The sequence below is a fragment of the Carassius gibelio genome, chromosome A8, assembly GCF_023724105.1.
Source record: "Carassius gibelio isolate Cgi1373 ecotype wild population from Czech Republic chromosome A8, carGib1.2-hapl.c, whole genome shotgun sequence".
Lineage (NCBI taxonomy): Eukaryota > Metazoa > Chordata > Actinopteri > Cypriniformes > Cyprinidae > Carassius > Carassius gibelio.
This window is the reverse complement of record NC_068378.1, coordinates 21243321-21262124: the sequence shown is the minus strand read 5'-3', so window position 1 is coordinate 21262124 and position 18804 is coordinate 21243321. Positions and strand designations below refer to the sequence as shown.

Genomic DNA, 18804 nt, shown 5'->3' with positions numbered 1-18804 from the left:
AACTCCATGTGATATGACTCTCTAGCCAATCAGAGTGCAGCCATCTGCATGAGCACCACACAGCCAGGCTCTAAACCAACCCCCTTTTCCTCAAAACCTCTAGCAGCTTATCAGAAAAAAAAAATATGAGGAAACAGAATAGAATGAGGTATTTAGGTGCGTTTTCCTATAAATCTCAAATGTCAAAGCAATTTTCTTTAGTTATATGCTAAAGTGATTGTGCGAAGATTTATTTAGAATAGTTAATTAACAGAATAGTGAAGCTAGTAAATTGAGTGGTGCGTTTTGAGTTCTGAGATATATAACATGCATTATTAAAAATCCATATAGACTGACCAATAATGCTAATATAATGAATCATATAATTTCTTTTCCTGATGTTCTGCACAGATTTTGGGACAAGATTTGTGAATTAAAATATATTAAATTGAGTGGAAGTACTACACTGTTATTTGTAGCTAACTTCAGTATCGAAATTGCCAAAACACTATATTTAACAAACAAATGGTGATTTTTTAAAGAATTTGCCAAAACACAGTAAAGAACGAAGCTGACTCAGATTGCAAGTAAACTAGGACATGCTGAGAGACAATCTGATATCAAGCATTGCAGTGACATGAAAAAAACGTTGCTTATCACTAATGACATTTGAAATTAATCTTTCCAGACAAGAGCGAGCATTTCCTGTGGAGAAGCTTCAGGAGCAGTTTCCACGCAGATGAGGAAAGCGGTGATCCTGTGTGACAGGTCTGCACTGAGGGACCAGGACCGTGTCTTTTAGTATCATCACAATATCACTCTTAAGTCCACTGGGGTTTCATTAATAGCAGGGGGTTAATATAAAAAAGTATTCACCCTGCAGGCAGCACTCTCTGACCCAGCTGGGACTATCCTGACCCTGAGAAGGATGCCTGGCTGAGCCTGAAGGGTCCCAGACGGCCAAATTCACATTTTTCCCACAGGGGTTTAAATAACAAGACTCTGTCTCGTAGTCACACGCAAACAGCACTTAGTGTTATTGCGGCTAGTTGGCTTCCTAGAGGGGCTTTTTTTTTTGAGGAGTTAACGGGGGCTTTCTCTTGATTAGCCTATGTGTTAACAGCATTGTGAGTTCTGTCGTTTTCAGGGAAAGGAACCCTGACCCCATAGAAAAGGCTCAGGGACTAAAAGAGGCATTTGGAAACCGGTACGTTTAGAAGACAGAAGAGAATTCATGTTTCCCAGACCATTTCACCGGACTGAATAAGAGCTCACAGAGTGTTTGTGAGGTGAGTCTGTGTTATTTGCACCATTTAGTAATGTGTGGCTATTTAGTGAAAGGACCTTTCAAAAAAAAATGTGTGGGGTCCGCATACACAAGTCCACTAAGCTTCTTTGGATTTTTTCCCTGTATAATAAATTTTTTATTATAAATTATTTTTATTTTGTATTTTTATATTAGTTATTTTTAGTAAAAAAAAAATTATAATAATTAAATGGACAAAATGAACATGATTTTCAGATGATAAATCTCTAGCATGAATTGAGATTGATCCAAAGGGCATTTTGGGCTTCAATGGAAACAATATCATCTTACTGTCTGTGCAAAGAGTTCACATATTTGATAAGCAACACATAAATAGTGCACAATATTAAATATATTTTCACTTTTTATTTCTGCATTTTAAAATTAGATTTTCACTGTGGACTTTTCAACCTTAATGTATATTTTTCTAAAAATAAAAATGAAAAATTATCAAATGTGAGAATGCAAGTGGAAAACAATGAAACAATAAAGTATGTTTGGCCTACTTACTCTAGGGCCTGTCTATCAACAGATTTGTTATATTTCTCCCAGATTGCTCTTAATAGGTAAACAAAGACATTATGGCTGCCTGGTACAACCTCGGACCAACACTGGAATGTTCTCCCTGAGGCTCCTAAACTACCTTATTATGCTCAATAAAATCACCATGGTCCTACATGCAAATCTGCTTTTCTAAACTCTGCTACAGAAATGAGTCAGTGTGACGTTTTTGTACATAAAAATAAAAAATCATTTTAAATGCATGTCTGACTTCACTTCACGTGAGCATATCAAAGGGTAAATTGCTTTCATCTGACCATTTCTAACAGAATGGCATATTTTTTTATTTACATTTTTATTTATTTTATTTTAACACAGCAAGGTGAATTAGGGTATCTGGGACATCTTGGATTTTCCCCCCTCCATCCTGCTCACGTTTTTTTTTTCTGAGCAGGCAAAAAATGTAGCTGAGAAAAAAAAAAATCTAGTATAGAAATAGGAAATTAGAAAAAGTAAAATCTTAGAAAATGTAATGTATGTGAAGTGACAGTCCAAAAGCAACTCCAGTTGATAAAGTCTGAGAGTTCACACTTTATCCACTAGTTAGAACAAGTTATTTTTGTTTTCTAGATAAGACTTCATTATAATTTGTTTATTAAATTCTACAGAGACTGTGATTAGAAAACGTTTTCACCCAAATCAATAGACTTGCTGTGTCAAAGGACTTCACTCTTTATAAATGATGTGAAATGGCAGAATGAAAACTTGCTGTAATGTATTAGGTGGTAGTGTCACAGTGTTGCAGTGCACATAAATGAACACTAGGGGGTATTGTGCATCTTTATTGTGTGCAACAGTGCAGAACCTGATTATACCAAGTGAGACATGTTCCTGGAACAACATCTTTGTTGTCCCTGGAACAACATTGTCATTAACCAATCAGATTTGAAGAACCAGTTTATAGATTTTGTGAAGTTTCTGCTTAAAATCACTGTTTTGTGCTTGTACATCAGTGTCATTCATCTATCATTTCCTCTGATTTTAGGGATTACTCATGGTTAAGGTTAGGTTTAGGTCTAGGGATATGGTCAATAATAAAATTTTTGGAGTAAAATGTTGTTCCAGGGACAACAAAATATGTTGACCTAGGAACACATCTAACTCGGCAAAATCAGGACGCGCTGCAACAGTGATAATATTCAATCAATGCTAGCTTTAATGAGTGCTGTTAAACAGATGCTCTCCTCATAGTTGTCCATGGAAATTCACACTGATGTTCAGGCAAACCTCTGACTGCACCGTTGATCTTCCTTTTTGTTTAGTTTGGCACCTAAGTGATATGACAATTCATCTCAGTTGCAATCTCTAATATAATGTTCATTCAGCTCTTGCTTTACTCACTAATGTTTGGGTTTATCAGTCTCCAAGTTCACAGTCATGCAAAGAGATACGGAGTCACAGTCAAGACATACTCCACCCTAAAGCCATGAACATGATCAACAACATTCATCAATTCCAGTCAAGTTATGCCTATAGACAAGATTTTACTACTATCTGGAGTGTCTCTTGAGGTAAAGATCTAAAAATACTACCTTTAATATCACTGCATTAAGATCTGGAACATGTGCCAAAACATTATATTATAATAACTGGAGGCTTTAATGCCGGGAGTGTGCCACATGCTATGTCTTTCATTTCAAATGATTGAAAACTGGATATTCGACAATGCATTTGTCAGGTAAGAGAAAAGTAAAACAATTCATCAGGGATAATCTGACAAGTTGTTTACATAAAGTTACTTTAGTAAAATAAAAATGATATTCTTAAACATTACATATATTGCTTCAACATATCAGAAATATTGTGCATGCAATATTTTCATGTGTAATTTTATTTGAATGATTTTAAGAATTGCATGTTTGCAAATGAGAAATATTGTGTTTTTTAATAACAATGTGTTACTGGTCACATCTTTAGCACTTTCTTCTTTGCAGACTGACCTTAACTGACCTCTAGTTTTTGTCTGTCTACAGAATATGAAGTATTAAGCAATGATAATATGATTTTGTCTAACAATATGAGTGGGTGTTGTCAGTCTGTTTCTTCATGATTCCTGTCTCAATCATCTTTTGAGGGACGGAGGGCCTATGAACTGTTCCTACTGGATGAGTCTATGTTCTCTGTTCAGAACTGGGCTCTCTGTGCTTCTGTCTCAGAGAGGTCTTTCTGTGGGCTCACAGGGCAGCAGATCCCACAGAGGGAACAGTGCCTCTTTGTTCCTCTAAAGCTCTTTCAAAAGTGCTTAGCAGTGTAGTGAGCAACAGTGTGTGTTCACCATCAGGACATCAAGAACAGAAAGATATGTGTGTACATGTGGATGTGTGGGAGAAAGCAGGGAATAAAACTTGTTTCACTCTTAAAAATGAAGGTTCTTCAATGTATTTCTTGGGCACCCTAAGAACCCTCTTATTTTCTCGCTAAATGTGATTCTGGATAACAAATAAGCTTCCCATTGATGTATGGTTTGTTATGATAGGACAATAATTGGCCGAGATACAACTATTGGAAAATCTGGAATCTGAGGGTGTAAAAAAAATCGCTTTTAAAGTGGTCCAAATGAAGTTTTTAGCAATGCATATTACTAATCCAAAATTACGTTTTGATATACTTACAGTAGGAAATTTACAAAACATCTTAATGGAATGTGATCTTTACTTAATATCCTAATGCATTTTGGCATAAAAGATTTATAATTGATTTATAATTATAAATTATAAATATAATTTATAACAACATTTATAATTTTGGCCCATACAATGTATTTTTGGCAATTGCTACAAACATACCCGTGGCTTAAGACTGGTTTTGTGGTCCAGGGTCACATGTAGGGGTTAATAACTGTTTAAATGCAACATAAAAAAAATTTAAGATCAAAAGATAAGATAAGATTAGATAAGATTAAAAAACAAACAAAAACATGGAAAAAAACCAAGCAACCAAAACGGCACTGAAGTTCTGAAAGTAGTATAGTCCAAAAAAATCAAAGATTGCAAGAACACATTTTTCTCAATATAAGATGCAAGTCATATTTTGAGGAAAAGGTACAAAATTGTCAACAAAGTTGTAACAATAGTTATATTTTAGTAATATAATAGTATAGCCAATATTTTGTGAACAATTTAAGTAATACTTAGCAAATTGTATATAATACAAATCTCATATTGCTACAATTTTTAATTCTTACTCAAAATATTACGACTATATTACTACAACTTTATTCTTCATTCTAATTTTCTTTTCTTTTCTTTTTTTCCTAAAATTATTCACATAATTGTTTGGTTCTTTGGAGATTAAAAAAGTTCTTGATGGTACATTATAAGATCTTCAGACTGGATCAATTTTCTGTTCGCATTAGCCTCTCCAAATTTTAAATAGTTGTATATATCCTTCTTAAGAAGTGTGAAGTGAAAATAAGTGCTAATTTGCCAACAGGTCATGTCATTTATAGTAAATAAAATGTGACACTGATGTTTCATTTACATCCATGAATCACAAAAAGTCTGTGGTTCCTGCGTCATATCCGCTGTTTTGATTCCCAGCCTTTGAAAATTATATTTTTAAACAAAAGTCAAACAAACAGTTTCCACCACCCAGATCATCTTTGATGATAATAGCTCCAATTTCTTCCATCTCTGCTTCACACGCAAGGAGAGGGAAAGAATATAGCCATATCATCATTGCTTGATATTAAATATTGATAAATTATTTGATTATAAATGTAAACTGATTAGAGGTTGCACATTTGAGTTAATGTAGATCTTAACTCATTCAACCATGGAAACCACCACCTGATCTGAAATCATCTAAAAACAAACCGTTTTCACTAACAATCCTAAAACGAGGGTCATCTGACTTTTTTTGGAAGTTAATTATCCCATATTTTTGATGACTGGCTTCCTGTTAACTTTGAAGAAAACATTCCTTAGCTAACACAAAGTTATAAAACCAGCACAACCGAACTGAAAGCCCAGGGCACGCAAAACATATGACTAAATAATCAAAATCAGCTAACAGTATGAGAGGAAAGTATTATTTATATCAAACTAAATATAGTGTCTACACCTGAATATAATACGTCTGTAGATGATGAGAACTCTAATGATAATTATAGCATCATCATTTCAATATATTCTAATAATTGAGTAACTAAGAGCTTCCTATAATAGTATAAAGAGCCAGTGTATATGCAGTTCATCTGATTGAAACATTTCCCGGCTATGTTATTCCTCCGAGGATATGTTATAGGCCTCTCTAATTGGAGGGTGAATCTCACAAATGTCTAAATCATATTTTGCTCCAAATGAATGAATAAATAAATAATTTGGATTTGTCATTCTACTTCTTACTTACAACCACATTCCACCCCACACTATTATCCAGGTGAGTATAACTTTCACAGTGATGTTGTCATACAGTTTATATATACATGAATTAATTTATTACAAATATTTTTTCATATTTGTAATTGTTCCCCCATTACTAATTAACATTTCAATTACAAAAAAATAACATTAATTGTAGAACAAATGCAATTAAATTATACATATTTGTCTATTTATTTATCTATGTAATAATTCAGTTTAAGCAATAATTACTTTTTTCTGCGTTACATTAATGAAAATTTTGTGGTAAAATGTTTAATGGTAATAAAAAAAAATCCCACTGCAAAAAAATTGTACTGGTACAAATGGTAATATTTGATTACGGTGACAGTATGTTCAACTGCGTTGGTGCACCTGTGTGTGTGTGTGCTATTTGCTATAGTTTGTTGTCTGTGTGAGGTAATGCTATGAGGTGTTTGTTCTTCACAGAAAGTTGCTAGACCCTAAGATGATGCAAACCACTGAGCTGCTGACAGAGAGATCGTTTCTCAGCAGGCTGACAGAGATAGCTGTGTGGTGACAGCACACTCAAGGCTGAAGGTAATCACAGTAGAAAACATCATGCTAACTGAATAAGATGCATCACAATCTATCATTCATCAGTCGAGTCGTGGGTGCTATTATACAGTCGTATTGTGTGATGAAGAGCTTTCATAACTGCTTGATAATGCCTCAGGTCAAAATAAAGTCAGGGAACAATCTGCCTTTGCTGGCGAAGTGAAATTTGTCATTTGTTCCTCACTTGATACTGTAATTTCAACTGCATATGTTGAAACATCACCAGCTCTTTTCCTCCTTGCAATTGTGCCGGTTTAATTGAGGATGTGTCTACAGGGGCCCCTTGCACAGTAGGAAATGCAGAGATTGTCAGATCTTTATCGGAAATTTAGGCTGTAGAGTTTCCTGTGTTTTATGGACAGCTCTGACTTAAAGTTGCACACGCCTATAGGGTCTGATTGCCATAGTCATTCCCTTTAGAAGGGTCTAGACAGGTCAAGGAGAGTGCACTTCCATTTGCTAAACTTCATGGTGTGAGTTAAATAATGCAACAAAAGTATTGTTTTTGCATCCCGCTTAACTCTAATCACTCTCAACTAGCATAAAATACATCAGGAAGCGTAAATGTTTATAAAACAAAGATGATCACTTCCACTGATGCACATATTTGTCTCCGATGAAAATCTAAGTATGCAATGTAATATGTATATTTACTCAGCTCTGAGTCAATAAACTACAATCCTTCAGATCCCCATCATGACATTCCTGTCCTGTTTTAAAGACTCTACACTTACAAAACTCATTAAGCTGAATAGTATGGGAAATCTCAAAGGGTAAAGGGTTGCCCTAAGATCATCTCTCTCTTGAACAAACCCTCACCTGCCATACCTTATATGCTGCCAGTGGCTTTTTACCATAAAAGAGCAACCATCTCAAACTCCAAACACACGGTAAGGCAAAATGTAAAGCCTTACCTTGACATACTCCATGGTAGGGTCCATGCCTGCACCGTCCCTGCAGGAAAAAGAAAGAACTCTCTTCAGTGAATACATCAACTCTCCTTTAGCTCAGCTGCCTGGCCGTTTAACTGTGAGTGTGTGTGTGTGTGTGTGTGGGTCCTTCTCTGGGCAGGCTGTACATCTACCAGTTCAGCCCCGCTCGCCTGAGGTCATTACACCACAGTATAGACCACAACATATGACCAAACACACACACACACACCCACCATCCCCCAAACACACACAGTTACTTCCACACCAACCCACATTTGCAAATGTCTGCAGAGATGAATACAGATATCAGTTTAGTTAATGAGCAGAAATAATAAAAAAAACTAAAGTAGGCATTAAGAGAGAGAGAAAAATGAAGGGTTAAGCGGTCAGGGATGAGGATGTCAAGTCTTTTAGTGGCTCTCTGTCTCACACAAACACACTCTTGTGACTCTCTCCGGATTTATGCTTATGAAGATTTAAACCCTGGATTCTAAAGGATTATAGCCAGGAAAAGGGAAATTAATTCCTCGAGTCTGAATTTCCCATAGGGCCAAAAACAGTGTAAATAACAAACTTAGTGCAAATGAAACACAGAATCTATACAAAAAATACAGGAGGAGACTGTTGTTCACATGACCTCTATTCCTGTCAGCGGCTTTAAGGTTATGGTCTAGATGCGACTTACCCTAACTGCAGAGATGGCCCTTGGTCAGCACTGCATTTTTTTGTTTTATTTAGATTCTCTATGTGGAACGCAGGAACCATGGTGGTGAAGAGAGTCGCACAGAAGAATGTGCCTTCGAGGTGCATGGCTTAGCTTTTTCTCCATTTAGATTTTTCCGCCCTCTCTCTTTCTGCCTTTACCCAGTAGTCCCTTTCAGCTCAGCTTACACAAAAACCTGACTTTTCTTTACGACTCTTTCTTTCTTCCTTTCTTACCAGCAGGGTGTGTGGTAGACTGTCTCACCCCCTTAGGGGAATAAGGGTGGCTTTCAGGTTCAGTGTGGAGGTGGCACCTGGGGTGAGAGAGCTCAGATACTGTATATAAAAAGCGTCAGATAACTGGAAATATGAGAATGTATGAGAAGATTTTTGGGGATTGTTTGTTTGCTTCGCATTTGATGAACTTAAAAGCGTGTCTGATTTCCTGTTTAATGTTCCCATGGACATTCGGTGGAAAGCTACTCTAGAGGCGAGAGGCCACGCTTTAAAGCTTCTGAATGCTGACATTATTATGCTATAAGAGAGCACTGTCAGCACTCCCACTGGTCGACCCAAAAGTGACTTGAGTTTGGGACCAGCAAAGAGAGGGCATGGAGTGAGGACATGGCCTCAAGAAAAACATTCATCTCCATCTCTGACTCGTTCTGTGCCAAGCCACAACTGTATAGTGTCTCAAAGTGGTGATGTGTACAGTACCTCACAGTCTTGCCAGTCAGAATCAGAAAGCGAAGGGAGGACATGTCAAGTTAGAGAGATGGACAAGCTATTACTGGGTTTCCAGAAACAGATTCATAATGCTTAATCCACTAGAGAGAAATGGGACAGTTAACATGCAACACTCCCAAAAATCATGCACATGCAGTAGAAAAGAATCCACCTACACATACTTAACATTTGGGGACAAAATGATTAAAAAAATAATAATAAGGGAAAAAATGAAAATGCTTTTTATGTTTATTTATGTGTTTAAATGATTTCTTATTATTCATTTACTTAAAAAAATGCAAAACTGTTTCATCCTTTATGTAGATTTAGGGTGTGGGTTCAATTCAGTCTATGTACAGTAGCATAGTTTTATTTAATATAAATGGGAGTGTAAAGGACTCCCAACAAAAACTGTTTCATGTTACATCAAAACTGTGTGGCAAAAGGAAATCCTTTGCACCACCTGGTAGTCTGAATGGAACGTTTGGGTTCCGTAGAGCTTAGCAACCATTAATGAAGTTACATAACAATAATACTGGACGGCTCAACAAAGACTTGAGTCTACCAGCACATGCAGGGCATTAATATCATTACTGTTATGCATTTCACTGTCAGCTAGATTCGCAACCTCATTTTAATCAAATAACTATATAGAATATTTATATAATAGTTAAAAAAAGCTCTAACGTGAGTGCATGTGTTTACTTAATAGGTAATATAATAACCAATAAGACAGCTGATATCTTAAAAGTGCTGTTGAACATTATGAAAGATAGGTGGCACTATTTGGTGACAAACTTTTGTGTTATTTTTTGCTATTGCACGCTCGAAGACAAGGCCATGTAGTTACGAGGGTGTTGAGTGGAATCTGCTCATCACCACTTTAATCAGATTTAACAAGTTAATCAAACAGCACTGTTGCTCCTCCATCACTTTCATCTGTCTCATTCACTTCCTTTGGCTCTCTTTCTTTGTGTTTCTCTCAATCTCTCTTCCAATCTGCCTCTTCGGAAATTCTTTCATCTCTCGGTCAAGCCATAAATCTACAGTCCTCACTTTAACCTGTGAAGAGTGGTGTGTGTCTGTGTTAGAACAGCTGCCTCACACATGCCGGTCGAAAGATGCAAAGAGCTTCCGTTATTTGATCAAATATAAATGTTTCAGTCCAAGAAACAAAACCTTGCATCTCATCTGACTACTCATGTTCAGGCAGACACACTCAAACTGCTGAAGCATTCTGCAGCCAGACTTTCAGAGGGTTGACATTTAAACACGATGCCATCCAAGTCTCTGATAAAACTAATAATGGAAAAAGTCATCCAGGAGTAAGCTATTTATTGATTCTGGGTTGATTTAATGTAGGTGTCCATGTAGAAAATAAAGCTGTAGGTTCCTCTCTCTCTCTCTCTCTCTCTCTCTCTCTCTCTTAAACCTGCACAGTGATCATGTTCTTCTGGTTTCTTTTTCATGTGTCATGTAGAGTCACAGTATGGTGTTGTTATGGTGACTTGGCTGCTAGAAGAAGTCATTGCTAACCTTACCACCAGCCCAGAGGAACTTCTTTTGTGTGCTGTGGTCATTTTTCACCTTCCGTCTGTCAGTGAGCTTTGTAGCTGTGAAATAGTAGTCTTATATTAGGTAACCTTCAAATGTCAAGGGACAGATGCGGCCCACTAGGCTTACGGAAACCCAAACACACACCTACGCCTCCACAGATACACAAATACACACAGTTACCCTTAAAACTACAGTATAAAAGCCACTATTTAGTCTATCCTTAGTGTTTCCTGAGGTGCTCAGCAACAAGTTAACAGCAGCTTGAGTTATCAGTGTTTTGTCTGTGGTCTGCTTGCTGTTTTCAGTTATGGTAACTTATGGAAAGTTTTTTTCTCTGGCACTTTCCACACAATTCCTTTGTTTAAATTTTTTACTTTTTTGTGAAACTTATTAGATATTTATCAATTATCATCTATCAAAAATAATGTATTGTAAAAAGTAGCTTGTTTTAAACAATCAAATGCTTGTATTCACCCCTTAAAATGTGATTGATTTCAACTGTTTGCAAAAATTAAGGTCACCAAGTAATGCCATGTTTTTGATGTCATCTATTTAATTAATATTTAATTTAGCAGTAATAAGTGTTTCAATTATTTATTATTTATTATTAACTAATTAAATTACTAAAACATGGTTTAATAATATATTGTTAAATATTATTGATTAAATAAAGAGTTCATTTGCAAAAGAATTAAAGTTCAAATTTAAAGTTCACTATAGTTGTTTATTTTTGTATACATTAAAAGTTAGTTTTTTGGCAAAAGCAGAAAACGCCACATTACATGTTTCAGAGATAAAAACATTTTTTTGTAATCGCCTCAGATAACAATGTAGACGCCAGAACTTTGTTGTTTTGATTACACGTAATACAGAGAACTTTACCCTCACCACTGTAACATGCTGCTTTAGATAGGTTCTGTGAAAAAGTTTCCTTTTTTTCATTTTCCTTTGACATCCCAAAGAAGATATCACGGCATGTTTAGTCAAAATTATCCATCCTCAGTCACTTTTAGTCAGCTTTGATGAAATGTCTCTCAGCCTTGTCACTTTACCCGAATACTGCGTGCTGATTCGCTAAAAAGGATTTATTGGGTGCTTGTGGGTTTCTACTGCAAAACATGAACTCACAATGCTTTACAGTGGACAATACCGGCTTTTGTGACAAAACATGTTTAGAGTTCAGAACATGCTATATGATATATATATATATATATATATGTATATATATATATATATATATATATATATATGTATATATATATATATATATATATATATATATATATATATATATACAGTATTGTTCAAAATAATAGCAGTACAATGTGACTAACCAGAATAATCAAGGTTTTTAGTATATTTTTTATTGCTTCGTGGCAAACAAGTTACCAGTAGGTTCAGTAGATTCTCAGAAAACAAACAAGACCCAGCATTCATGATATGCACGCTCTTAAGGCTGTGCAATTGGGCAATTAGTTGAAAGGGATGTGTTCAAAAAAATAGCAGTGTCTACCTTTGACTGTACAAACTCAAAACTATTTTGTACAAACATTTTTTTTTTCTGGGATTTAGCAATCCTGTGAATCACTAAACTAATATTTAGTTGTATGACCACAGTTTTTTAAAACTGCTTGACATCTGTGTGGCATGGAGTCAACCAACTTGTGGCACCTCTCAGCTGTTATTCCACTCCATGATTCTTTAACAACATTCCACAATTCATTCACATTTCTTGGTTTTGCTTCAGAAACAGCATTTTTGATATCACCCCACAAGTTCTCAATTGGATTAAGGTCTGGAGATTGGGCTGGCCACTCCATAACATTAATTTTGTTGGTTTGGAACCAAGACTTTGCCCGTTTACTAGTGTGTTTTGGGTCATTGTCTTGTTGAAACAACCATTTCAAGGGCATGTCCTCTTCAGCATAGGGCAACATGACCTCTTCAAGTATTTTAACATATGCAAACTGATCCATGATCCCTGGTATGCGATAAATAGGCCCAACACCATAGTAGGAGAAACATGCCCACATCATGATGCTTGCACCTCCATGCTTCACTGTCTTCACTGTGTACTGTGGCTTGAATTCAGAGTTTGGGGGTCGTCTCACAAACTGCCTGTGGCCCTTGGACCCAAAAAGAACAATTTTACTCTCATCAGTCCACAAAATGTTCCTCCATTTCTCTTTAGGCCAGTTGATGTGTTCTTTGGCAAATTGTAACCTCTTCTGCACATGCCTTTTTTTTAACAGAGGGACTTTGCGGGGGATTCTTGAAAATAGATTAGCTTCACACAGACGTCTTCTAACTGTCACAGTACTTACAGGTAACTCCAGACTGTCTTTGATCATCCTGGAGGTGATCATTGGCTGAGCCTTTGCCATTCTGGTTATTCTTCTATCCATTTTGATGGTTGTCTTCCGTTTTCTTCCACGTCTCTCTGGTTTTGCTCTCCATTTTAAGGCATTGGAGATCATTTTAGCTGAACAGCCTATCATTTTTTGCACCTCTTTATAGGTTTTCCCCTCTCTAATCAACTTTTTAATCAAAGTACGCTGTTCTTCTGAACAATGTCTTGAACGACCCATTTTCCTCAGCTTTCAAATGCATGTTCAACAAGTTTTGGCTTCATCCTTAAATAGGGGCCACCTGATTCACACCTGTTTCTTCACAAAATTGATGACCTCAGTGATTGAATGCCACACTGCTATTTTTTTGAACACACCCCTTTCAACTAATTCAACTAATTGCCCAATTGCACAGCCTTAAGAGCGTGCATATCATGAATGCTGGGTCTCATTTGTTTTCTGAGAATCTACTGAACCTACTGGTAACTTGTTTGCCACGTAGCAATAAAAAAATATACGAAAAACCTTGATTATTCTGGTTAGTCACATTGTACTGCTATTATTTTGAACAATACTGTATATATATATATATTACATGGCATTTATTGGTTGTTGCAAATGAACTCTTCAAATATTAATTGTATTTGTTTGTTTGTTTTTCCTGTAATTTATGGGAATTATATAAGTTTATGAATAAAAACCAAAAGATTTTACTTAATATTTAGTTTGACCTCCTCAAGTGGTGATGAACATTTTTGTGCCCTTGTTCGTGAAAGGTGTCCTCTACAATCAGTGACACTGTCCACAGAGCCAGACACAGACTATTTTACTGTATCTGCCATTTATTTTATTGTGGGTGAGATATATTACCTGTTAAGTCAGTCTGCGTAAATAAGGGACAAACACACACTTCTTTGTTACTGATTGTGATAAGATCAGACAGACAGAAAGGGCGATACAGTTAAACAGGCCTAGAGGTATTGCAAAGACGTAGGTAGACAGTGAAAAAGAGAGACAAGACGCAAGAAAAAGAGATGGAGACAGTCCTGGACATGAGACTGAGCAAGGATCAGCTTTGTATTTTATGATAATTATCTCAGCTCTCCTATTTCCTGACGCAAGACAGTAAAGTTAACGGGACTGAAGGGCAGTATAAGGCGAAGATCTGGTGTCAACTGCTCTGATGACCAACTTATTATCAGTTATGTTAAACCACTAGCCAGACAAACAACAACAAAGAGGTGATATGATACGATACAGTAAAAAATAAAGTCAGAACACAGAGGTAATCTACAGTGCAGCAGCTACAGTATATTCAAATGTGCACTACACACTTCACAAATAAATGCTAACAAAGCCTAACAGTAGTTTTAGGGTGCTCATTGACGCTGTATTCACTGTTAGTGGTTAGTTGAGTTCACCTTTGCATCCAAATCACTTAACTAGCCTGTAAACACTTTATATTTTATAGTCTAAAATTATGCCATTTTTATTTATCATAAATTAGCAACCCCTAAGTTTAGACACTGTTCTGTTTGATTATTACTACGGATGACATCTTATAACCCATTATATAATATGATGTTTAATTCATAAAACATTGTACTGAAGGGAAACGGATTACCAATGAGCTCCTGATTTCCCATAACACTGTGTCCTAACTAGAAAAACACAAGTGTTTTTATCAGTTGTGTTGTCATGATTAGGACATGGTGTAATAGTACATTTAACATGTTTTTTTAAATGTAATCTGTACTTGCAACAACACCTCAGCAGCTGGATAGCTCTGAATTCTGTGCTTTGGGGTGTTTTTGGGGGTGCTGTTACTGTAGGGCTTTGTTGCATTTGTATCACTGAGAGAGGGTAGATGTGTAGATGTACTGTATTTCTTACTTGGATGTTACACTGCTCTTCCTGTCTGAGTGGAAAGCCTGGTGTTCGAGAATGTTGTGTATTAGTGGTGATGGTGGCAGGCGATATCGGCCCGGGTATGGTACTACTGATGACCCTATATTTCCATTCATCTCCCACTGCTTCACAGGGGAACTAGTGCCATTCTTCTTTTTGCGAGGCAGGGTACCATGGATGGAGACTCCCTGGTACCCGCTGACCGGCATCTCGGCCATGGCAGGCCGTGAGCTCAGCAGATCCATAGAAGATGCAAGCGTACACTGCCGTCCAACATGCATGTTCCTGGGCAGACTAGAAAACCTCCCTTCTGCCATCATCCTCAGCTCTGTAAAAGATTAAAAAAGGACAACATTACATGAATAGTCTACAAACAATACATATTATTTGATTTACAGTAAAAACAGTGTTAATATTAAATATTATTTTAGCATTTAAAACAAACGTTTCCATTTTCATCTTTTTTCAAATATAATTTTATTCCTGTGATGACAGCCATTACTCCTGTCTTCAGTGTCACATGATCTTTCAGAAATCATTTTAATATGTTGAATTAGTGCTCAGGAAACATGTATTATTTGTCAATGTTAAAAACAAAAAATGTTCAACATTCTTTGATAAACAGAATAATATAATAGTCTTAACTGATACTGATAAGTTTTTTGTGTCCTTGCTAAAACATATAAATTAAAAAACACCAAACTTATGAATAAATATATTTGTGTGTATGTGTACGTATATATATATATATATATATATATATAGGCAGTAGTCTGTGTTTATAACTATTATTAAAAACACAGATGTGATGAAAGGTGGGTGTTATTTGTTCTGACTTTTTTTTTTTTAGGTGGTAAACAGTTAGTGTTTATATGAAACCTCCTGCCGTGTGTGTGCCCTGTGGCACAGATAAGTTGGAAAGCCTCACATTTTGATAGTCTTGAAGCAAACAAAAAAACAGAGACATATATCTCACAGAGAGGGAACTCCGTTCAGTCTGACCGCAAGAGGCGCAGATAAGGATCTTCCGTTGTTGTCTCAAAGCGCATGTTTACTTCAGCATTCCAGAGACACACGGAGACCACTAATCGGTGCAGTGAAAGTGGAGATAGATTGTATGGAATTTCTTGGATTTGTAGACATTACTCTTTCTGTTGTGTTTTCAAAGGAATAGTTAAAACCGAAAATAAAAATTCTGGCATCATTCACTCATCCATGTCACTCAATATTCATCCTTATTTTTTCCAAGTAACATGATGCTAACCATCAGCTGAATAGCTCCAAAAAGGACAACAAAGTATCATAAAAATAAACCCATTTTAGTTCTATATTAGGGTTTTTCTACAAACATACAATAGCTTTGTGTTTCCTTGTTCAAGGGAAATAAATTAAACATGTCTGTCCATGTATATGACAATGGGAAGAGTATAAGGCTAATCTTTCACTTTATATCTTTAATATTTAAGGATAAAATATAATAAAGTAAAACATCACCCCTGGTTTCCATAAGACTGTGACTTTTGTATGTTTATTGAGGGGGTTCAAATCAAGAGAAAACAGTGGGTGTGTGAGTTCGCTGACCCAGACGCTGGATGAGTGTGTGTGCATGTTGACCCCATTAAAGAGCGCTGTTAGCACTAGCGGTTTTAGGCACGGGCGAACCGGGCAGCCGCCCGGGGCGTCATTTTTTCGTGACACATTGGGGGGCGGCAGCACGAGCAGATAAACAAAAAATCCTCTGTGTCGCGAAGCGGTTTTTCATCATTTATATAATTTCACTGTGTGTGGAATTGGCAAATTGGCGCTCCCTGCAGCTGCCGGCGCCCCTGCTTGCTGAAAATGTACACTGAAGCTTTGTGTTGTGAGAGAAGTGTAAGGGGGTGGGGCGAGAGGCGCGTGCGACATTTCACCTCTGGGTCTCTCTCAAATGGAACGGACAGGGCGGGGGTTATTATTAAATATAATTAATAATAGGCTAAAGTCAGTCACACACCTCGACTTTCTTCCAAATAACGCACATTTCATTCATAATGTTATAATACAGGCCTATAGTTCCTGCAAATGAAACTAGGTAATACAAAACGATTATGCGGTCATCAAGGTGAATTGGTTTATCCTTGACTTCTGGTCCTGAGTGACAGTTGGGGGATGGGAAATCTGTTGATTGTCGAGTGCCAAATAAACAGAAATGGAGAAGAAAAGATCAGAGCCATCAGGTGCCCAGTTTCGAAAAGAAGAAGAGGAGAAACGAGCAAAAGATAAAGGTATGCAACTATTGTCTCTGTATCATTACAGTATCCATTTCATGAATGAAGGGCTAATGTTAATTGGTGGTGGGTATAACTCTTTGTTAACCTTTTTGCTATGATGCTTGATATGCTTATACAACAATAATTTGGTTTCAACTCAATCACGAGATCTAATTTATAATATTGTGCTTTGCAATAAAACTGTTACAAGTTCAGTTATCATTTCCATCATTTTTTTAACGTTAGGCCCTGTAAATAACCAACGGCATTTTCAAATCTGTAGGTTAAAGATGAACATTTGCTATTTATTTGCTACACAGTATGCTAAGTATAGTTTCCTAAATATAGTTTTACAAGTCATAACTAAAAGTGTGTCATGCGTATAATTTGAGGCAGTAACCTAATGGCTAATGGTATCTCCATGAAAGTTAGATTAACATACAAATTTTGGTTGAAAGATATCCCGAAACCCAAAATGTTTTTGGTGATTAAAAAATAAAATCCCATTGTTTTTGCCTATACATATAATTTAAAGTCATTTTATATTTTTAAACAACTGAGTCCCAGTGACCATAGCATAACATGAATAAAATAGAATTTTTCAATATATATATATTTTTTTACTACTTGTTTCTATGCTCTAAACAATGTGATGACATGGGGGGAAAAATAAAATAAATAAATGTTTTTTTCCGGGTCTAGGAGGATATAGCGTGTAATGACAGACAGTTAGTGTGTAAGAGCATGTTTATGTAACCCTTCTATTATGTTTTGAGTCAATTTGACCCTAGGCTGTTTTAGCTTTATAAAACATTATCCTATGGTCTTTTGATTTCAAATGCAGTTCAATTGCAATTTCAGGGGCACTTCTAAAATATTTTGGAGCATTCTCTGCCACTGGTCAGGATGAGCCAACCACCTCCTCCGCTACACATATGTCTCCACAAATATCTGATATTGAGGATGAAGACCTCTTTGCCTCTACTTCTCCCCAGCATGAGCTTTCAGGTGTGCATATCATGTTTGTTTGTGTGTGTGTGTGTGTGTGTGGGCTACAAGAGAACTGTACAACTGCAATTTAATGTAACTTTAATATTTCTGATAATTTATAAGTAGGACTATATTTTTTCACTGCTATGTGTTTTGAGTAATATGCCAATATGCTGTCTGATAGAAATGCCTGGAGCTGAGCCCCCACTGAGCCCCACTGGGGGGGGGGGGGGGGGGGGGGGGGGGGCGCTCGAAAGGGGTCTCGCCCAGGGTGTATTTCAATGTAGAACCGCCACTGGCTGTTAGGGTTATTCGGAGCACACATGCATGCAGCAGAGCTGGTGCTGCCATCACCCTCTTTTGTCTCTTTTGTGATGGATGAAACTCAATCTTGGAACCTGACAGCGCTTCTGTCTAAGGTCTGGCATGATCTCATTCACCTTATGGAGAGGGGGGAGCTGATTTCAAACTCAGACCCATTCCACACCACCATTCGCCCCCAAATGTTCTTCCTCTGCCACATGTGCATTTAATTCTGGGCCAGCAGTTATATTGTTTGTGTTTTCCAATAATTTGCATCCAGGGTTCAGAATGAACACTCGCCAA

At 36.7% G+C, this 18804-nt stretch overlaps 2 protein-coding genes across 4 annotated transcripts in view; one reads left to right on the top strand and one right to left on the bottom strand.

Moving 5' to 3' along the window:
- LOC128018854 (formin-binding protein 1-like) overlaps positions 1-747 on the top strand; it is a 66934-nt gene extending 66187 nt beyond the window's left edge. For both annotated transcript variants that reach the window (XM_052604667.1, XM_052604669.1), the window contains one exon: positions 668-747. In XM_052604667.1, the coding sequence (XP_052460627.1) occupies positions 668-744 (77 nt within the window). In that variant the 3' untranslated portion in view covers positions 745-747. The remainder of the gene's footprint in view (positions 1-667) is intronic.
- Positions 1-18804, bottom strand: part of LOC128018853 (breast cancer anti-estrogen resistance protein 3 homolog) — a 50364-nt gene that overhangs the window by 16883 nt on the left and 14677 nt on the right. For both annotated transcript variants that reach the window (XM_052604664.1, XM_052604665.1), the window contains exons 2-3: positions 14945-15287; positions 7701-7740 (exon numbers count right to left, since the gene is read on the bottom strand). In XM_052604664.1, the coding sequence (XP_052460624.1) occupies positions 7701-7740; positions 14945-15287 (383 nt within the window). The remainder of the gene's footprint in view (positions 1-7700; positions 7741-14944; positions 15288-18804) is intronic.